Genomic DNA, 20,217 nt, shown 5'->3' with positions numbered 1-20,217 from the left:
TAGGCCTTCATTTGTTTTTTTTTAAGATTCCTTCATTCCCCTTCTCCCTCCAAAGCCTGCCTATACCCCTTCTTGCTCTCTTTCAAACTTGTGACTTCTTTTTGATAAACACAGCCTGCTCAGTCTGTAATGTTCCTTGTATGTATATTTTAACGGCTGGACATTTGGTATTAGATAACCAACCTATAGTTGAAGACTGTTTCTCCAGCTGGACATTCCTCAGTTTCCTGTTGTTGTTTTGTGTGTAGGGTTGAGGCCTGATGAGCTCCCTTCCGCTTCCACACTGGTATGTGTATGGGTGCCCTCCTTGTTCAACTCACGTTTGGGCAGGCGTGGTGGTGAGACTTCATGGGTGTCGCTTCTGACATACCTAAGAGACAGTCTTACAGCAAACTCCATGTTCCTTTGGCTCTTAAAATCGTCCCACCTCCTCTTCCTCAGTGATCCCAAAGCCCTAGTAGCAGTAGTTGTGTGGTTGATAACTTGGTTCCACAATTCTGCATTTTAATTGGTTTTTGTTTAAATATGGTTTTTCTTTCCTCTCACATTTGAGGGTAAAATAATCTGAAACTATGTAGTGCTTGAAGGAGAAACAATAGGCAATACAAAATTGTCTGAAATGTATATAGTACTAAAAAGAAGTTGAGCAAAATTAATGAAACACAGAAATACTGCATTTTAATCTTCACCCTGATTCTGCACTATGTGAGACTTTTGTTTTTGTTTAATCTAATAGAGTTGAAAGTTTCTAATTTTGAACTTCCTAACTGTTCCTCTAAACTATTTAAATTAATATAATCCTTTTCTAGAAGGAATAAGCTATTCTTTTATCTTTCAGACTTTTAATCTTTTAAAAAAAATGTAAGACACGGTTTTTCAAAGCTGGAAGACTGCTAAGATCTTTTCCCCCTAGTTTCAGAGTATCTTGTTTTATGAGGCGTAACTGCCACCTAGAGGCAGAACATGGAAACACAGCTTGGATTTCTGACAAAGTTGAAAAGTTACAGTGTGGAAAATTCAGAGTTGCTTCTTTATCGTACAGGCATGTAATGGAATTAAACCCACGTAAGGCTGTAGGCATTTCTGTGAGCATGTATTTATCATGTATGAAGGCTTGGGGGTCCATCGTCCAGACTATAGCAGAAAAGTAGATATATTCTACAGTAATTAACAACAGTTGAGATACAAGTAGTGCCTTTAAAATTGACAACTGTTGTCTTTGTTTTCTTTTAAACTTTCACTGAGTCATAAATGTAATCTTTCCTTTCTTCCACGCTGTCTTCTCAGAGCCTGAGGGGGAAAAATCAGAAGCTGGGTTGCTGAATTCGGATCCGGCATAGCCAGCGGGTTGGGGAGTATCACAGGAGCGCTGGGCAGTAGGAGCAAATATGCGTAGACAATATGTAGGACCTAAATAGCCCATTCAGTAATAGTTGTGAGGGCAACGTGTTCATGCTGCTCGCTATGCTTTTGTCACTAGCGTCATCTAGATCATTGGTTCTCACCTGTGTGTCGTGCCCCCTATGGGGGTGATGACCCTTTCACGGGGGTCACATATCAAATAGCCTTCACAGCAGATCTTTACATTATGACCCGTAACAGTAGCAAATGACAGTTATGAAGTAGCAATGAAAATAATTGTGTGGTTGGGGGATCATCACACCATGAGGAACTGTATTAAAAGGCCACCGCATTGGGAAGGTTGAGAGCCACTGTTCTAGTTGTAAAGACCAGGGCTACTTCCTTGTTCCTTTAATAATGCTTGCAAGTTTGTTTATATGAAGTGTGTCTGATGAAAGCAAACCAGTTCCAGTTAGTACGTAGCTGACTCAGAATGCCAGCAAGGTTTCTGCTTAAACAGTCTGTAAACAGCATGGTCTAGTATCAGATGTTTTAATTTCTTATGTAGTGTGAACCTCCCAGCTAGAAGTTATAAGTAACCGCTGTTAAATGCGTGTTGAAGAGATTTGTATGTTCAAACAACATGAATATGTAGTCCTGTTTTCACCCATGCTTGCTTACTGTATGTATTATCTTTAACCATCCTTCCTGGGTGGAGAGATGACTCGGTGGGTAAAGTCTTTGCTGTGAGAGAATAAGGACCTGTGGGAAAGCCCAGAAATAATTGTGGGTGCCCTTAAGGACAGCACCAGGGAGGTAGAGACAGAGGATCCAGGTGCTCTCTGGCCAGCCAGTCTACTTGAGTTGGCATACTTCCGGTTCAGTGAGGAACCTACGTGAAAATGTAAGAAGGAATGTGATCTAAGAAGATACCTGATACTGACCTCTGGACACACTGTGGAGCTGATGCGTGCAGCGCGAGTAGAGATGGAGTGGTGGCAGATGACCCTCGGTAGACACACAGGCATCAGGCACCTCCCGGTGTCTTTGTGGCAGTTATCATAGCCTCCTGTCCGCAGGGCTGGAGCTAAACTAGCTTTGGAACAGTGGTTAGAATCTGGCAGTGTGTTCCAGAAGCGCTGTTCTAATAACCACACTGCAGCACCTCGTCTCCCGCATCTCACAGCTCACAGGGGTTTTTTTTTTAAGCTCTGAGGGGTGTCTCCTGGCCCTGCCCTGATTGCCTTAGATTTTCTCTGCTGGATCTATTTCCAGCTGTTTGCTTATATGGTGTCACTTTACACATTTCATGATGTCTCTGCAGGATAAATTTCTCAAAAATGAAAGTAATGATCATAAGGTCTAGCTCTTTTCACTTTCTCATTAACTTTTAATACTGGCCAGAGTACAGAAACCCTTGAGCTTGCGTTAATACTCATGTGTGATACGCCACGTGAGTGGCAATGGAGTGGTGTCTTATGGGAGATGTCAGATCCAGTTCAGTGCCTGAACAGAGTGTGTGGCTCTGTCAAAACCCTGACAGTTATCCTCAGCTCTTCTGTGCTGCTATGGCTGCTTCTCCCTCTCACTAGATGTGTTTCCTGAGGCCATGCTCTGTAGACCCATATTGTGGGCCCCTTACTAGGCACGCTGTAGGGTCATTGGTGAGGCCTCTGTCTGTTTCCTTCTGTGTGCCGTTCACCCTGAGTCCTCTGAGGTGTGTCACTGCTGTCTTATGGCTGCCTATCTGCTGCTCAGCACTGGGCCTCTAGTTCATGGCTGTCAAGTAAATGGAGGAATTGCAGGCCAGAGCTTGTCATGGTTCGGTGAAACACTGAGGTTGGAATTCAGTTTTCTTTGTTCGCCCTCTAGCTTCCCATTAGCTGTTTTCTTGTCATTAGCTGTTCCTTTCTGTTGTTAAGGTCTTGGGTTTAAGATGATCTGATACCATCTTTTTAAAGTTAAGGCTTTATATTCTTAGCTTCTGCTTCATCCCTAGAGAACTTGCTCACTCCTTGCTCTGTTCAGAGTGTCCCTCCCTCTTTTTCTCACTTCTCCATAGAAGATGTCCCCCCTTCCCTCCATGTTCAGTCTAGGATGCCCCTCCTTAACCCCTGCTGTGTTGAGGATGCCCACCCTACCCTGCTCTGTTGAGGATGGCCCCTCCCTCCCTCCCTGCTCAGTTGAGGATGGCCCCTCCCTCCTTCCCTGCTCTGTTGAGGATGGCCCCTCCCTCCCTCCATGCTCATTTGAGGATGGCCTCTACCTCCCTGCACAGTTGAGGATGGCCCCTCCCTCCCTCCCTGCTCAGTTGAGGATGGCCCCTCCCTTCACTCCCTGCACAGTTGAGGATGGCCCCTCCCTTCATTCCCTGCACAGTTGAGGATGGCCCCTCCCTTCATTCCCTGCACAGTTGAGGATGGCCCCTCCCTCCCTGCTCAGTTGAGGATGGCCCCTCCCTCCTTCCCTGCTCAGTTGAGGATGGCCCCTCCCTCCTTCCCTGCTCTGTTGAGGATGGACCCTCCCTCCCTCCATGCTCATTTGAGGATGGCCCCTCCCTCCTTCCCTGCTCTGTTGAGGATGGACCCTCCCTCCCTCCATGCTCATTTGAGGATGGCCCCTCCCTCCCTGCTCAGTTGAGGATGGCCCCTCCCTCCCTGCTCAGTTGAGGATGGCCCCTCCCTCCCTGCTCAGTTGAGGATGGCCCCTCCCTCCCTGCTCAGTTGAGGATGGCCCCTCCCTCCCTGCTCAGTTGAGGATGGCCCCTCCCTCCCTGCTCAGTTGAGGATGGCCCCTCCCTCCCTGCTCAGTTGAGGATGGCCCCTCTCTCCCTCCCTACTCAGTTGAGGATGGCCCCTCCCTCCCTCCCTACTCAGTTGAGGATGGCCCCTCCCTTCACTCCCTGCACAGTTGAGGATGGCCCCTCCCTCCCTCCCTGCTCAGTTGAGGATGGCCCCTCCCTACACTCCCTGCTCAGTTGAGGATGGCCCCTCCCTTCACTCCCTGCTCAGTTGAGGATGGCCCCTCCCTTCACTCCCTGCACAGTTGAGGATGGCCCCTCCCTTCACTCCCTGCTCAGTTGAGGATGGCCCCTCCCTCCCTCCCTGCTCAGTTGAGGATGGCCCCTCCCTCCCTACTCAGTTGAGGATGGCCCCTCCCTTCACTCCCTGCTCAGTTGAGGATGGCCTCCACTTTTCTTCTTGTCTTGTTAAGCATGAGTTCCTTTCCCATGTTTTGTCCACTGTCCCATCCTTTTCCATCTATCTTTTCTTCCTTTAGATTCTGTCAGCGGCTTTCTGGTTATGGATACATCACTATTAACTCCTTCCTACATCCAGCCACCCTTTTATACCCCCAGGAGTCATTGTGGAAAGAGAACTTGGGTAGAACTTGTGGGTCTCAGATTGACCCCTGCTACTTAGAGCCAAGAGTGCAGGTGTCTTTGTGGTATTGCTCCTGTCTGAGAAAGGCAGTGAGCAAGACAGTGTCTGTATTATGCTTCGGTATACACACTTGGCAGCTAAACTTCTTTGGATATAGTCCTCACAATACTAAATTTCTGCATGACTCAGTTTTGTGACCTAGAAAATGGAGCTAATTGTTTACCAACCTCAGCACTCCTCTAGATAGAGTGCTGAATGGTTAGCACCTGGGTTTTGTTGTGTCAAGTGGCTTGCCACCATTGGTGCCTGAGCTTTCCCTCATACAGGGCTTTCTGTAGTTGGAGCTCTAGCAAATGCAGTCAGGCTCTGCTCTGACCTCCGCCCCCACCTCCCACCCCCCACCTCCCCCAGCCCTCTATCCCCTGACGTGGCTATGACCTGGAAGGGCAGGAACGACATTTTGCATGATGTTTGGCCTGTTCCTGTTTTTGGAAAGCATTGGGGAGGGTGGAATCTGTATTTTCCTGCAGTCACTTCCTGTGGGGTACTGCCCCACAGTGGAGCAATAGTAAGAACGTGGTCTAACATTGAACATGATAACTGAACTCAGTGGGTTATTCTTTTAAAAGGATAGAAACTTGGCAAAGAACTGTGTTGGTGGAGTTAGTAGAAGGGAGTAGGATGATACACTGTATACGTGTAAGAACTTTTCAAAGAATAAGTTTAAATATTGCAGCATAGATTAAGTGTCCTCCAAAGGTCTACTGCTAGAGGTTGCGTTAGCAGCTTGTACTGCTCTGGATGGAAGAACTGGTGAAGGGTGGGTTGTAGTGGGGGATTAGATGACTGAAGGGCCTCAGTAAAGGATATTAGAATCCTCATCTTCTGTTTGTGTTCTAGCCCACCTTGGGCTAACACCTTTATTCACTGAGTACTTCTGCTATAATATGCTACCTTGCCACAGGCCCAACAGAGAACCAAGTGATTATGGGCTGAAATCATTAGTCAAAGTGAACTTTTTTCCTCTTTTTAAGTGGCTTTATCTTAGGTGTTTTGGTCACTGTTTCAGAAAACTGGCTAATGTGTTACATAATAGAAGTTGATTAAAGTCTTAGGGGATACCATCATGTGTTCATTCTGTTAGTTACCAGTGATTATAGTATGTGAAGTCTATGTTCCGGTTTTAAACATGGAGATGAGGCTCAGGTTCTGGTGATTGGCTGAATCAACGTCATGTCTGTATGATACAAGCCATAGATGGTGTGGTGTTTTTAGTGAGAAGTGGCTTCCTTAGGCTTATGTGTTTGAACACTCGGTTCCATGCTGATGATGGGGTTTGGAGGTTATGGAACTTTTAGGCGGTTGATCTTTGGTGGAGGAAGTACATCACTGGGTAGGCATTGAGCATTTATATCCTCACCTCACTTCCTACCAATTTTTTCTGCTTCCTGTGTGTAGAAGAAATATAATCTGCCAAATTCCTGTTCCTATGCCCATGCCATGCTTTCCCAGACATGATGGACTCTTACCCTCTGAATCTGTGATCCCAAATACACTCTTCCTTTCTTAAAAAAAGGGGGGACATTAATCCTTGAATGGAACACAGAAGTGTCAGGTCCAGAGGTTTTGGTCAACAGCATGATTCAGGCATTCAGGAAACTTCTAGTAGCTAATTGTCTGTAACAGTCCATGAACTGTTTTTGTCCCCTCAGGATCTGACAGGGTCAGAGCTGTACACTCCAGCAGCCAGTCTCCTGCATCCTGTGATTTATACTACTGCCACCATCCTCCTCCTGTGTCTCTTGGCTGTCATCATCAGTTACATGTACCACCACAGGTAAGAGAGTGCACCTGACCATTATAGATTTGTGACCTTGGATTGGAGGACTTCATTTCACATTTGTTTATGGTACCAGTGGTGCCCTTACAAATTAAGAATGCTTACCACAGACTGCACAAAGTCTTCATTCATGCCCATCCAGGATATCCAGAGCTAATTTCAACCCTGAAGAATTTTCTCATTCATCCTTTATTCTGTTAAGGACACTTTCTCCTTTCCACTTTCCTGGGGTTCCTGGAAGAGAAGATAGGAGTGTGTGTTCGAGGCTGGGGTGGTGGGCACAGGAGCAAGAGGGCCTGAAGGAGAATGGTTTTGTCACCTGTAGAAGTCCTTGCAGAGGTATCTCTATGTAGTAGACTGTCTGTACTTGTATTTACAACTTTTTCAATGTCCTGACATCTTTAAAGATGACACTTTTAAGAAAGTTGGTGACATTTTCATAGAGGATTTGCTTTCTGTTAATTGGAGACACGGTTATGGAAACTTACATTGTGATTGGAAGCAATGAACTAAAAGGATTTGTGAAGCAGGAAACTCACTTTACAAAAGATTCTGCTGGAACGTATTTTCCTATTTAAGTTGGACATGTATGGCATTTCTTGACATTTGCTTTGGAAACAAAAGGTGATTTTGATGTATTAAAAAAGGAACGAAAAAGAAAGGCTTCAGCACTTCATTACAAAAGGTCAGGAGGAAAGGCACTGGGTACCTAGGCCATATGTGCCATCATCCTTTGTCAGGACCAAAACCCACCAGCACGCTGCAGACATCTCCACATCGCTAAGTGTAAGCCAATCTTCTTAGACATCAGTAGTGACAGCTGTCCATGTTCTTCTGACGGTGGAGAATTGTATAGCTTCAGTGGGTGCTGTGATTCCATAAATGTCTTTTTAACACATAAGGCTAAATGTTAAGAAACAATGGTAGGCCAATGGTTCCTCAAGTTGTTTGTGTGTATGTGTATTTATTGTACATGTCCAGTAAGTAAGGCTTTTAAAACTGAAGCATTGAAATGTCACCTTTCATGCAGCTGGCCTTAACCTGTAGGTGCTCGTCAGAGGTCAGAGACCTGCTACCAGTGTCGCAGTGTTCACCTTCCCCTTTTTCCTGACAGTTTGATCCGCATCAGTCTCAAGAGCTGGCACATGCTCGTGAACTTGTGCTTCCATATTTTCCTGACCTGCGTGGTCTTCGTGGGAGGAATAACCCAGACTAGAAATGCCAGCGTCTGTCAAGCAGTAAGTTGAATTTGAAAGGTTTTAAGATGGAAAAAATATTATGATACTAGAAAATAACTGTGTTTCTTTAACAGTAAAACAAAAGACTTGTTCTCTGGAGTCTTCCCTTTACCTGCAGCCCAGCCTAAGGCCTGCCCACTAAGCAATCTAGCAGTGTTCTTAAAGTTTTGAGTACCTATTCCCAGCCTAATGACTAGCTCTAAAAGCTGGTTTCTGTCTTTGGCAATTGCCTGTTATCTGTCAAGCCCTGTGCAGTGCTTAACAGTTCATTTAAATGTTTATAAAGTCCCTTTGAGTAAAAGATAAATGACATTTTTTTCTGGCAGTAGATTTTAAATAACTTAATCCTCTGATGAAAACAAGAGGAATTGGGAAAAATTAAAAAAAAAAAACATTAGGTTTGAGAAATGTAAAGAATTAAGTATTTAACTCTTTGTCCTTCAGATCTGACATTGTTACCGTATTCTCCTCCACATAAGAGTAGGAGAGAATGTAGTTGCATTTCCTTATTTGTATATGGCTTCCCTAAGACTAAGGAGTGTATACAGCAAGGCGGACTTACATCTCAGTGCCAGCACTTGCTGGCTGCGTTGGTGGGTGGCAGTTTGTCGACCTGTTGTTTTGAAATTGTGACATAAAACACAGCACATGAGTGCTGCCTCTGGCACATAGCACACGGGTGTGCGTCGTGTGCTTCTAGTGCATCTTATCTTGGGATCCTCCTGCCTCGTGACTGTGAGTGTCCCCTCTGTCCCCTCCAAACAGCTGCTCTCATCTTCTTGTTCCCCAACACCTCGTGTTTTCCCCTCCTTCTGTTGCTTCACTGCCTGGGCTTTGTAGCATTCAGTGTCCTTAAAGTTTATGTTGTTGACTATGACATAATTTCCTTTATTATGATTGAATAATATTCCACTTTAGGGCCTCTGTGTATTCATTATAAACAGGCATCGTTTCCACCCCTTGGCTGTTGTAAAGCTACAGTGAACATAGACTATAAATATCGGTCTGAAATCCTGATTCCCATAGTCACTGTGTCTATCTCATTTCTGAACTGCAAATTGTGATAATTGAATGGTTCGGTGATGTGATTGTATATATTAAAAAACAAAAACAGTTCACACATATTACTAGAAATGACATGAAAGTTTAGAAAAGACTAAATAAGACTTTAATGCATAGCTATCTCCTGCCACTATGCAGACATGATGTCTTGGTTACTTTCTTATTACTGCCATAAGACAATATGACCAGCCAGGCATAACAGCTCACACCTTTAATGCTAACAATTGGGAGGCAGAGGCAGGCAGATCTCCATGAGTTCAAGGCCAGCCCCCCCCCAAAAAAAAGACATCATGACCAAAACAACTTATAATAGAAAGCATTTAATATGGGGCTCAATGTACAGTGACAGAGGACATGGCAGCTATGCAGGCATGGCACTGGAAGGACGTATGTCCAGAAACATCAGCGCAAACTGGACTAGAAGTATTTCTGGTGGTTAAATAAAAGCCAGCATTCTTCAGGAACTTATAAAACAGCTTCCCGGCTCCCAAAAGGAATCATTTCCCTTGTCTCTGGCAGAAGGGACACATGATCCTCCAGTGACATACACCTATGGTGGGGTATCCAAGCCCATAGTGGTCTCCAGACCTCCTCACTCCTTATTCACAAGTACCTGTTAGACACTTCAAAGCCCCACGCTAGCCTCCTGGCCCTGCTTAATTCCCCCAGGCTGTTTTAGCTCCTTCACCCCATTTATAAAGGCAAGGTATTTTCCTCTACCTTTGCTAGCCTTCCTTCTCTCCCAGATTGCCCTGGCCATGTCCAGTCTGCATCTTTTGCTCTCCACTCGCACACAGAGAGCTTCCATCTAATCCCCAAGTATGACTGGTGAACATGCGGGTTCCAGGATCCTGTGTGCACTGTTGGCTCAACTGTGAGTAGACATATTCTGTGAGGCTTTTACCTTCGGAAGTAAAAAGTTTGCAAACTCTGGAGCCTGCAGTTTCACGCTTAGGTTTAATGACCTTGCTCATGTGGGTATGAGTTTGCACATGGGTATGAATATTCATGTAGTGTTATATTCAGTAGCAGAAACCTGGAAGCAACTGAATGAATGCCTGTCACAGACACTGAGAAACTCAGGCATGTAGTGAATAGTGAAGAACACCACCAGCGAAGTTTAGGGGAAAAAGGGCTGAGAAATCATATTCACACTGAAAGCTATTTGTCTTAAGGTAAAAATGACTAACGTAATCTACTTTGAGCAAAGATAGGTAGTTGCAAGAAAATGAAGGAGTAAGAATAGAGGATGATAGTGACCTTGAATTGGAGCTATGGTTAGATCAGGTTGTTGTCAAGGTCTGAGTTTTATCTTGCTAGTGGGTTTTTGGATGATTATTACATGATGAACAAATTTATTAACACAGTCAGAAGCCATGCTTGACCCAGTCATGTTGCGTTATGGCCTGTTGGTGATAAATCCATCATTGCATTCTTGAGAGCTATTTTCAAATATTTGAGTGTTTGTAAGAATCGCCAAGAGCACTGAGTTTCAATGGTAGCAGGCTTGTATTAATTTCTCAGGAAGTGTTAGCTAGTACTACTGCCTGTATTATTGACACAGTCACATCTTGCCTGTGTGATGTTTGCGTCAGGCATTCCTCTGCCCTTAAATGCATACTTTCAGATAGTAAGTCTTGGATCAGCACAATACATAGACAGACGACAGCTTCTTTGTTCTTGCTCCTTCCCCATTCATGTCACTGCTTTTGGCTTACATTGAAGGTATATCAGTAACAATTTTAGAGATACTGTCCCTCATCTCCCACTATCAGGGCTTGCTGTAGTGCCGGGTTACTCTTCCTTTCTCCGGACTAGCTGTTGCTAGATTCTTAACTTCTTGCTAGGTGAGAATTGTATATCAGTTTGGTTCTTCCACATTCATCTGGGAACCAACCCACGATATGACCCATAGTAGGTGCTCTACAGCAGTTACCAAAAAGAAAAAGGAGAAGAAGCCTGTGTTTGCGTATAGAAATTGAGCCCCAGGCCTTGTCAAGCATAGTTCCTGATAGTAGAGCACACAGCAACTGTCTTCAACTTCAGCACAAAGTGCTCCTTGGTTTCCTCAAGCAGACATGTTAATTTATTCATTAAGGAAATGGCTAGGAAGAGACTATTATAAAGATGCCCAAGTGATGTTTTATAGCCTCTCTACAATGAAAAGGAGAGCAATGGCATGGACTTTCCAGGATCTCAGAACAAATTCTCCAGCTAAAGGTTTATAAAGGAGGCTTTGACTGTGTAGCGCACAAAGCAGCATTGCTCTGGTATTCATGATTCAAGGCCCCTTGCTTTACTCTTACATTGTAACAATTCAGTTGCTTGGTCTGGGAGCAATGTGTGGTGTCCAGAAATCTGGGGGAGAATTCCAGGTCCTGGTAGGTAGGCAATTATCTATACCTTCCTCATTTACTTGTTGTAGTAATCTTTCAACCTAGTTGAGGCTTCTGTATTTCTCCTGTAAAATGTGAGCAAGGCTGATTAAATTAGCGTGGTCTTTCTCTTCCTCCAACTCTAAAACATGCCCTGCTAGGCATGCCTTTCATCTAAGCACTTGGGAGGCAGAAGGAGATGGGTCTCTGAGTTCAAGGCCATAGGTTGGTCTACAGAGTGAGTTCCGGCCAGCACAATGAGACCCTGTCTCCATTTAAACTGAGAGTTTTGACATCAGATGTATAAACTGGGAAGATGACTGCTCCAAGGTGTGGTCGAGGAGGTTTTTATTGTAGGTATGAAGGAAAGTCCACAGGAGAGAGAGAAAGTAGTGTATTGAACATGGCCAGTAGACTGTACTTGGCCAGGAGAGGAGAGGGGGAGAGAAAGAGAAGGGGAAGGCGAGCGTGGAAGAGGGAGAGGAAGAGTAAGACTAAGAGAACGCATGGCTGAAATGGCAGGGTTGTATAGGAATGAGAAGCCGGGGGAAGGAAATCCCATGAGCTTGAGAAGTTTAGGGTAGAGAGAGGATCAGGTGAGAAGAGCCACAGGCGGTTGTGTTGCTGAGAAAGGCAGCAGGCCAGCAAGTGCTTTAGTATGTTATAGGCATCCCGTTTAGTCATGACAGCCTCAAAGCAGACCAGCCACCCAATCACAGAACCCTGATGCGTTCATTTGTAGGTGCTGTTTTGCCTAGGCACATCGTTTCTGCAGCTTTCTTCTCTCCTTCAGGAGTCACCTACTTTACCCACAGGATGGTGGTACTCACAGTGATTGATAAGCGTGTTAGAGGTGCCAGCTGCCCCTTTCCTAAATCACTTTCAGTTTTCTGCTGCCTTTTACTGTTTTGCGGAGGAAGCAGAGAGGCAGAGTTGGGAGATAGAAGGGCCTGGCCCATGGTTGGGGGAATCAGTGTTCCAGTTCATCATGTACCACTGAGTAATTGCTTGATTGTTCATTTTCTGCTTTTGGTTTTCTTAGCTAAGTGTTAAGGGATTTGGTTAGACCTTGTTTGATTGTTCTCCTGTTTGATGATTTAATCTACAAATAGAGTGCCAGCTGCCCTTCTCCAGTGTCCTTTTAGATCTGTTATCTGGAGAATTGCTGTGCTGGCACGGGAGAGACAGAAGGGAAAATCTAATCAGGAAACAGGAAGCAATGTCTACTTGCAACTGTGTCTTTAGCTTTTCTATTAACCCTAGGGGGTACTTTTTGTCTGTTATGTGTATAAACTACATTGTGTAGAATTAACGTGGTGTCCCAAATCACTTGTGGTGTTCCACAGCAGAGTCATAAATGAAATGCCGAACAGTTTGATCTGATCCCCCTACCTCTACTACTGTGTTCTGCTAAGGGCTAGGGCCTATACTTGAGTGTGAAGAGACTGTTGGCTTGCTAGGGGACCTTTGTCCTGCATCTTCTGGCTAGTTACTGACCTCATGGTGATACTAGGAGCATTAAGTCAAATAACTTACAGAAATATATTTGTGGACTTGTGACTATCACTACTGGAAGCTATTGCTTTTGTTCCCTCCCTCCCTCCCCCCCTCCCTTCTTCCCTCCCCCCTTCTTTTTGGTTCTTCAAGACAGGATTTCTCTGTGTGGCTTTTGAAACCTACCCTGGAACTGCCTCTGCTCCCGATTGCTGGGATTAAAGATGTACACCACTATTCCCCAGCTAGAAGCAGTTTCTTATCATTTTTGCCTGTTCACATATTATATACAGGTGACATCTTTTTGGTTTTTTGGTATAGTTGTGTCTATTACAGTATATTTTACAGTGATTTAGTTAAAAAAACCTTAAGTATTTTAGAGTATATATTACCATATAAGTAACATATAAGTGGGATTTACTCCTTTTATATAAGATTTAATTATGTTTTAAATTATGTTTATGCATGTGTGTCTGTGTCAGGTGTGTGCACGTGAGTGCTGATACCCATAGAGACCAGAGTCATGGGATTCCCTGGAACTGGAGTTATAGGAAGTTGTGAACCACCCAACTTGGGTGCTGGGAACTGAACCTGGTTCCTCTGCAAGTGCAGTAAACCCTCTTAACATGTGTACCATCTTCCAGCCCTGAGGCTCATACCTATTTGTAAAGTGGGGATGATTGTTCTTTCTCCCCTACCTCCATTTCGTGAGTGCATGAGTGCACGTGTGAGTGTGTGCGCGTGCACGTGTGTAGAGGCCCAAAGTTGACATTGAGTGTCTTCCAGTTTCACTTCCTACTTTATTTATTGAGGTAGGGTCTCTCTCAGAGCCTGGAGCTTGCTGATGTGACTACTTGTTCTAACTAGCTTGCTTGTTCTAGGCCTACCCTATTTCCTGAGTGCTGACATTACAGGTGGCTGCCATGGCTACCCAGCTTTCCTTTGGGTTCTAGGGATCTGAAGTCTGGCCCTCAAACTTGCACAACAGTGTTTCTCTCTGCTCCAAGGTTCTTTCTTTAGGAATGATATATTACACTTATTAAGTCCTTTACATGCCCCATGGATTACTTATTCTTAACTGTTTAGAAAATTTCCAGACTATGATTTATTTGGAAGTGTGACCACCAGATTGTGTTTTATGAACTGCCCAAGTGTTGGATAGAAAGTACTACACAACCAGGGAGCCTCTGTCCTGGATCTCGGTTCTGTTTTCCTGGTTCTTGTCAATTGATGGTTTGTTGTGTGACTCTCGAAACATCTCCATTTTTATGATTGTTTTAGTGAAAGGTATTCTGAAGAATGAACACTTCTTGGAAATTTAGAAATGCCATAGAAAACATAGGGACTCTTTGGAAAAACTGTTTGCCTTGCCCCTGTCTTGAAACATTTATAACTTATTGTATTTAACTGTTCTGCTTCTGCAGCGATAGAGACTGTCATTTTGGATAAAACTACAATGACTCCCCTTGAATTTACTGGGTTCTATGCCTCAAATTTACTCATGCTATTTTTACTTATGGTGCTTGGTGTGGCTTCCCATGGCTCAAAGGGGTGTGTCATTTTTATCTATGAACTTTCCTTTCCTAGCAAGTCAGCAAAACTGATGGGAACCAAGGAGCTATTTCTGTCCTTAGGAGATCTCCATGACTTCTGACTTTTCTAGTTCAGCTGTGCTCGCACTTGAGTCTGTAAGCTTTATTCTGGGCAGTGACTGTCCTGGCTAAGAGCTATTTGGGCTTCCATGCCAGTGGTCCTTACTGCAGACTGGCTCTTGTTCTCTTGTCGCTGACCTGGGTTTGGCAGTGTCAGCTTGAGTTATCTGAGGGTTGGAGAGTTAAACCCTTTAGTGAGATTTTTCTTGATGTTTTCACTTCTGGAAATTCACCCGTAATAATTGTGAGGGAAAAGTACGGAACCAGGATTCGATCCTCAGCACTTTGAAAAAGCATGTGTGGTAGAACACCCTGTACCTTGGAATCCAGGAGGTCGAGGGGGTTGTAGGAGGAGTTCAGAGTTCAGAGTCATCCTTCACTACATAGTAACATTGAAGCTAGCCTAGGGAACTTTAACATCCTGTCTCCAAAACAAGCAAAGAAACAAGAACAACCGTAGGAAAAGATAGCAAGTCATTAGTTAAGAAAGCTAGCCATGGTATGTCGTGGTTATAAATCTAGCACTTTGGAAGCTGAGACAGGAGGATTGCTGCAAGTTCAAGACCAGTCTGGGCTACACAGTGAGTTATAGGCCACCCTGGGTTACAGACTGAGCTTTAGTCTTACCTTCTACCCTCATCCAATAAAAGAAAACAAAATTATTCTAGATTGTATCTTTGCTCTGGTGATATAGAGTGCTTTTCTTCTAAAAAATAAAAATAAAAAGGTTCCAAGCCTCTTGTGTTCATCATCTAGAAGTTCATCTTCAGCCAGAGGCAACGTGACAGGTCCTGTGATCAGCATACTTCCGGTCATCACTAGCAAATGAATTCATTGTTTGTCATATACCAACTGCACTGCAGTTACACTGTCAGGTACCTACTGTGCCCTTGGTTTTGTGCCCATTCAGTGTCCAGTGCTGTCTGTTGGTGAAGTCCCAGCTCTCAGTCAGAGCGCAGGTGTCTTTCTCAAGAACATATTATTATGCTGTTGCATTCCAGTTACCTTTGTCTTCCCTGTTCCTTCTAGCTGTGACAGAAGATGAACTAAGTGATAAATTGTGTGATTGGTAACAACCTAGCTTTCTTCATGAACATGTAAAGGAGTCAAGTACAGTATACCTTCGTATGCTTTTTAATCAGACTTGAGGAAACATTTCTTCTTTTAGTTTTCATATGTTGTCCAATCTTCCTTGTAGGTTGGGATCATTCTTCATTATTCTACCCTTGCCACAGTTTTGTGGGTCGGAGTCACTGCTAGAAACATCTATAAACAAGTAACTAAGAAAGCTAAGAGATGTCAGGATCCTGATGAACCACCTGCTCCACCTCGGCCGATGCTCAGGTATCTCAAGTGTTCATTAAGTACTGTGTGGAGCGAGTATGGAGTGTAAATTGGAATGCCTGATAATAAGAAATGGCGACGAATCACTGAGGTAGATGTGTGAGACAGCTTCTGTGGGATTGCCTACTGGTTGTGAGGGTCAGAAAGGTGAAGGAGTCTGGAAGGTTCCAGTCAGCTGGCTTCCCCTGCAGGTGGTGTTTCCATCAGCTGCAAAAGCTACAGGAAAAGCAGTTGTGTTGGAAGTGTGTCGGGTAAGCACTAGGGAGATTTCCCAGTGCTTAACCAGTTCATTTCCACACGCTGCTGTCCCTGAAGCCCTGATAATGAGCAAGGTCTAGGGAGAGGTTACAAGTGTAGTGATCCTGGGCTGAATCTGTTTTCAGTAGATGGCTGTGGAAGAAATGAAAGAAAATACAGACAGAGTAGGTAACTCCAGAGCTCATCAGGTTTGCTCACTCAGCCTGGAGAGTCACAGAGGGTGGGGTACTTTTGTCATTGTGTGAAAGAACTGGAGGACACTGACGTTGCTGAGAGTCTGGCAAGTCCCATCCTCCACAGTTCTTCCTACTGGGTTCTAAGAAAAGCTCCAAGCATTAAGGAAAAGCATCATGAGATCCAAACCCTAGCAACCCTGCCCCCTTGAAATGGCCAACAAGGATTCCCTCTGTTTTGGGCATGCAAGGCTGATTGGTGCTTGCTCCCCTTGCTCCAATCTTGGACTTCTTAAGGCATCTAGCATTGCTGGTACATGCAGGGGCAGCAGGTGCATCACTGTACGTGGGAGATGAGGCAGGAGACGATATGTGCTTCCGGGGGTGTGACAGAGAAGGCAGATAGTTCAGGGAAAGACAGAAGGCGAACATGTGTATAAGCGGGCGTAAGAGACAGTGAAGATGATCCAGAGATGTTAACAGGGCATTACAGGAGGGGGTCGTTAGGAAGAGCAAATGTAAAGGAAACCTGTTTTCAAGTAAATCCAGAGGGAATTAATGTGACAAGAAGAGGAGGGCCACACCTCTTGGCATGCATTTTATGTGAAAGGTGGAGAGCATAGTTCTAGACTTCCAGGGCAGCTCATGGTCAGCAAAACTGACATCATATTTAAGATATTTGTAGCTGGGTATGATGAAGAAACTTATTCCGTAAGAATGCTTCAGATAGGGTTTTTACGTAGACCATTCATGATTTGGAGCAGCCTTTCAGGAAAGGATAAATGCAGGCTGACTGTCCTGGGTGATGTCTAACTGGACAGAAAAGCCTTTTTAGGGAGTCAGAGAACTAAGAGCTGTTCTAACTACAAACAAAGCTTTCCTTGGCAGGATTATCAATGCTGTGTCTACCACAGTTCATTGAACAAAATTCATTTATGATTGTGTTTCTGTGTTTGAGTGTACATGTCAGTGTATATAGAGGTCAGAGAAGAGCTTTGAGTGTCATCCTCAAGAATAAGGCTAGACTCACTGGACAGCATACCCATACCCAGGGATCTCTGCTTCTATCTCAACAGTGTGGAAATTAGAAGTGTGTGCTGCCATGGCCAGCTTTTACATGGGTGCCAGGGATCAATTTAAGGCTCTCGTACTCAGAAAAGAGTCTCCTTTTATATGTTTTGAATGTGCTCCATGGGGAAAGAGACAGGTTTTTGTAGTCTGAAAGCTGTGGGGTCCTGACGCCCACCCTACCCTAGTTTGTGGTAGAGGTCTTAGTTGAACATGAACCAGGCTCTAATACATCACCATATTTTATGTGTGCGTATCTTGAAAGTTGCTGTGTAATAGATTTGACACTTTGGTTCCCAGCGCAATTTAATGGAAGGCACTTTCCCTGAATCCCCTATCAGCTAAAGCCTTACCTAGATCCAAGTGTTCTTCCGCCTGGCCACAGGGTGGCAGCAGCTGACCAGCTTTCCTCAGCTCAGAGCCTTTTTAAAAAAGAAACAAGAAAACAAAGCATGACAGAACAAAAACGTCACCAAAAAATGGGGGTCATTTAAAAAAGCAGTTACTGAAAGTTGTCGCAGGGTGTTACTGGGGTGAGAGTAATTAATCTTCACAGAATGACCTGTGAAGTGTTTAGATGTTGTAGTAAGTCTGTCTGCCGTATAGACAAGATAATGAGCCGCTGTCTCTCCTAGGTTCTACCTGATTGGTGGCGGGATCCCCATCATAGTGTGTGGTATTACTGCAGCAGCGAACATCAGGAACTACGGCAGCCGGCCCAGTGCACCCTAGTGAGTACCCTGTGTTCTCTGTACACCTGACCCCGCCCACTGCTTCTTGAGCAGTTTGTAGGCACCACGGTTGATGGCAAACTGCTAAGTGCTTTGTTTAAATACAGACTGTCTAAACTTGTTCCCCATGCTCTCTCCTAGTTGCTGGATGGCCTGGGAACCGTCCCTGGGAGCCTTCTATGGACCTGCCAGTTTTATTACTTTTGTAAACTGTATGTACTTCCTAAGCATATTTATTCAGTTGAAAAGGCACCCTGAGCGCAAATATGAGCTCAAAGAGCCCACAGAAGAGCAACAGAGACTGGCAGCCAACGACAATGGCGAAGTAAATCATCAGGACTCCATGTCTCTGTCTCTCGTCTCTACGTCCACATTGGAAAACGAGCACAGTTTCCAGTGTCAGCTTTTGGGGGCCAGCCTCACTTTGCTCCTGTACGTCGCCCTGTGGATGTTTGGGGCCATGGCAGTTTCTTTGTATTATCCTTTGGACCTAGTTTTTAGCTTCTTTTTCGGAGCTACCTGTTTAAGCTTCAGCGCATTCATCGTGGTACACCATTGCGTGAACAGGGAGGATGTGAGACTTGCCTGGATCATGATGTGCTGTCCCGGGCGGAGCTCATACTCAGTGCAAGTCAATGTCCAGCCCCCCAACTCGGGTGGGACTAACGGAGAGGCACCGAAGTGCACCAATAGCAGCGCGGAGTCTTCGTGCACAAACAAAAGTGCGTCCAGCTTCAAAAACTCTTCCCAGGGCTGCAAGCTAACGAACTTGCAGGCTGCTGCAGCCCAGTACCACAGCAATGCTTTACCCGTGAATGCCACACCCCAGCTTGATAACAGTCTGACAGAACACTCGATGGATAACGACATTAAGATGCACGTGGCTCCTTTAGATGTGCAGTTTCGAACAAACGCGCACCCAAACCGCCATCACAAAAACCGAAGTAAAGGACACCGGGCCAGCAGACTCACAGTCCTGCGAGAATATGCCTATGATGTCCCGACGAGCGTGGAAGGAAGCATGCAGAATGGCTTACCTAAAAGCCGGCCAGGAAACAATGAAGGACATTCGAGGAGTCGGAGAGCTTATTTAGCCTATAGAGAGAGACAGTACAACCCACCTCCACAGGATAGCAGTGATGCTTGTAGCACACTTCCTAAAAGTAGCCGAAATGTTGAAAAGCCCCTTTCAGCTAGTAGTAAGAAAGATGCCCCAAGGAAGCCAACTGCAGCCGACCTGGAAAGTCAGCAGAAATCTTATGGGCTGAACTTAGCTGTTCAGAATGGACCAGTTAAAAGCAACGGGCAGGAAGGACCCTTACTAGCTACTGATAGTACTGGTAATGTTAGGACTGGATTATGGAAACACGAAACAACCGTGTAGCATTGCAGGAGCTTCCGGCACAGAAATTGATACAAACTGTGATACTCACATTCCTTTAAGCTATGAACTCTAAGAAACAAACTGTTTACAGCCACCTTAGGGATTCAGAACAGTTCCAAATATGCTTGTGAGTTTGGGGATTTACTTATTTTATATTCCTAAATTGTCACCCCTTCCCCAAGAATTTTAAAATCCTTAAAACTATTGTTTTACTTGTCAAAGCTCCAGTAAGATATTTTGAAAGTTGAAAATCTAATTTCTTACAATCTGTTATATCTACTTAACACTTCAGGCTTGTATTTAAAGAAATAAATAGGAGTTTGTTTTTGTGCCTGTGGTTTACTTTTATATTGTAAAAAACATTGTAGGAGCTGGTACCATGGCTGCATGGGTTAAAGGTGCTCGCCTCCCAGGGTGCTGGTTTGTGAGTTGTAAACCTAGTGGCCAGAGGGTGGAAGAGAAAACTCGGTTCTCTGGCCTCCATATGTGCCTACACACACACACACACACACACACACACACACACACACACACACACACACACACAAATAAATGGAATCCACTTTAAGATCATTTTTAGCTTTATTTTAATAAAGTTTGTTTAGTGATGCCTTTTCAGGATGAATCAGGCATGAATAAATTATCAAATTTGTTGTTGGCTTAACTGTACTGATTATAACATTTATGTCTTAAGTGATTTCTGAGTTGATGTTTCATGAATACAGTTTTAAAGGTTACAAGGGTTTAAAAGACCTCACAGAATGGGTTTTAAGAATGGGAATACTGTAGAATCCTGTGTGTAAATCACATCATTTTGCCATATCACTTTTATTCTATTGATATTATTTTCCATAGCTTCTCAATGGTTTTTATT

At 44.4% G+C, this 20,217-nt stretch overlaps 1 protein-coding gene and 1 long non-coding RNA gene across 4 annotated transcripts in view; one reads left to right on the top strand and one right to left on the bottom strand.

The window, feature by feature from the left end:
• The window catches only part of Adgra3 (adhesion G protein-coupled receptor A3), a 96,085-nt gene extending 76,413 nt beyond the window's left edge, over window positions 1–19,672 (top strand). For all 3 annotated transcript variants that reach the window (XM_040747066.1, XM_040747067.1, XM_021226417.2), the window contains 5 exons: window positions 6,437–6,561; window positions 7,679–7,802; window positions 15,584–15,729; window positions 17,864–17,959; window positions 18,101–19,672. In XM_040747066.1, the coding sequence (XP_040603000.1) occupies window positions 6,437–6,561; window positions 7,679–7,802; window positions 15,584–15,729; window positions 17,864–17,959; window positions 18,101–19,343 (1,734 nt within the window). In that variant the 3' untranslated portion in view covers window positions 19,344–19,672. The remainder of the gene's footprint in view (window positions 1–6,436; window positions 6,562–7,678; window positions 7,803–15,583; window positions 15,730–17,863; window positions 17,960–18,100) is intronic.
• LOC121140818 lies at window positions 645–17,653 on the bottom strand. Its single transcript, XR_005877745.1, has 4 exons — window positions 17,582–17,653; window positions 6,670–6,798; window positions 2,286–2,437; window positions 645–1,290 (listed from the first exon to the last, which is right to left on the bottom strand). It is a non-coding gene; the product is annotated as an uncharacterized LOC121140818 (long non-coding RNA).
• Window positions 19,673–20,217: the final 545 nt, after the last annotated feature.

The sequence above is a fragment of the Mesocricetus auratus genome, unplaced genomic scaffold (genome assembly GCF_017639785.1).
Source record: "Mesocricetus auratus isolate SY011 unplaced genomic scaffold, BCM_Maur_2.0 Super-Scaffold_100006, whole genome shotgun sequence".
NCBI lineage: Eukaryota > Metazoa > Chordata > Mammalia > Rodentia > Cricetidae > Mesocricetus > Mesocricetus auratus.
This window is presented reverse-complemented; position numbering and strand designations above follow the sequence as displayed.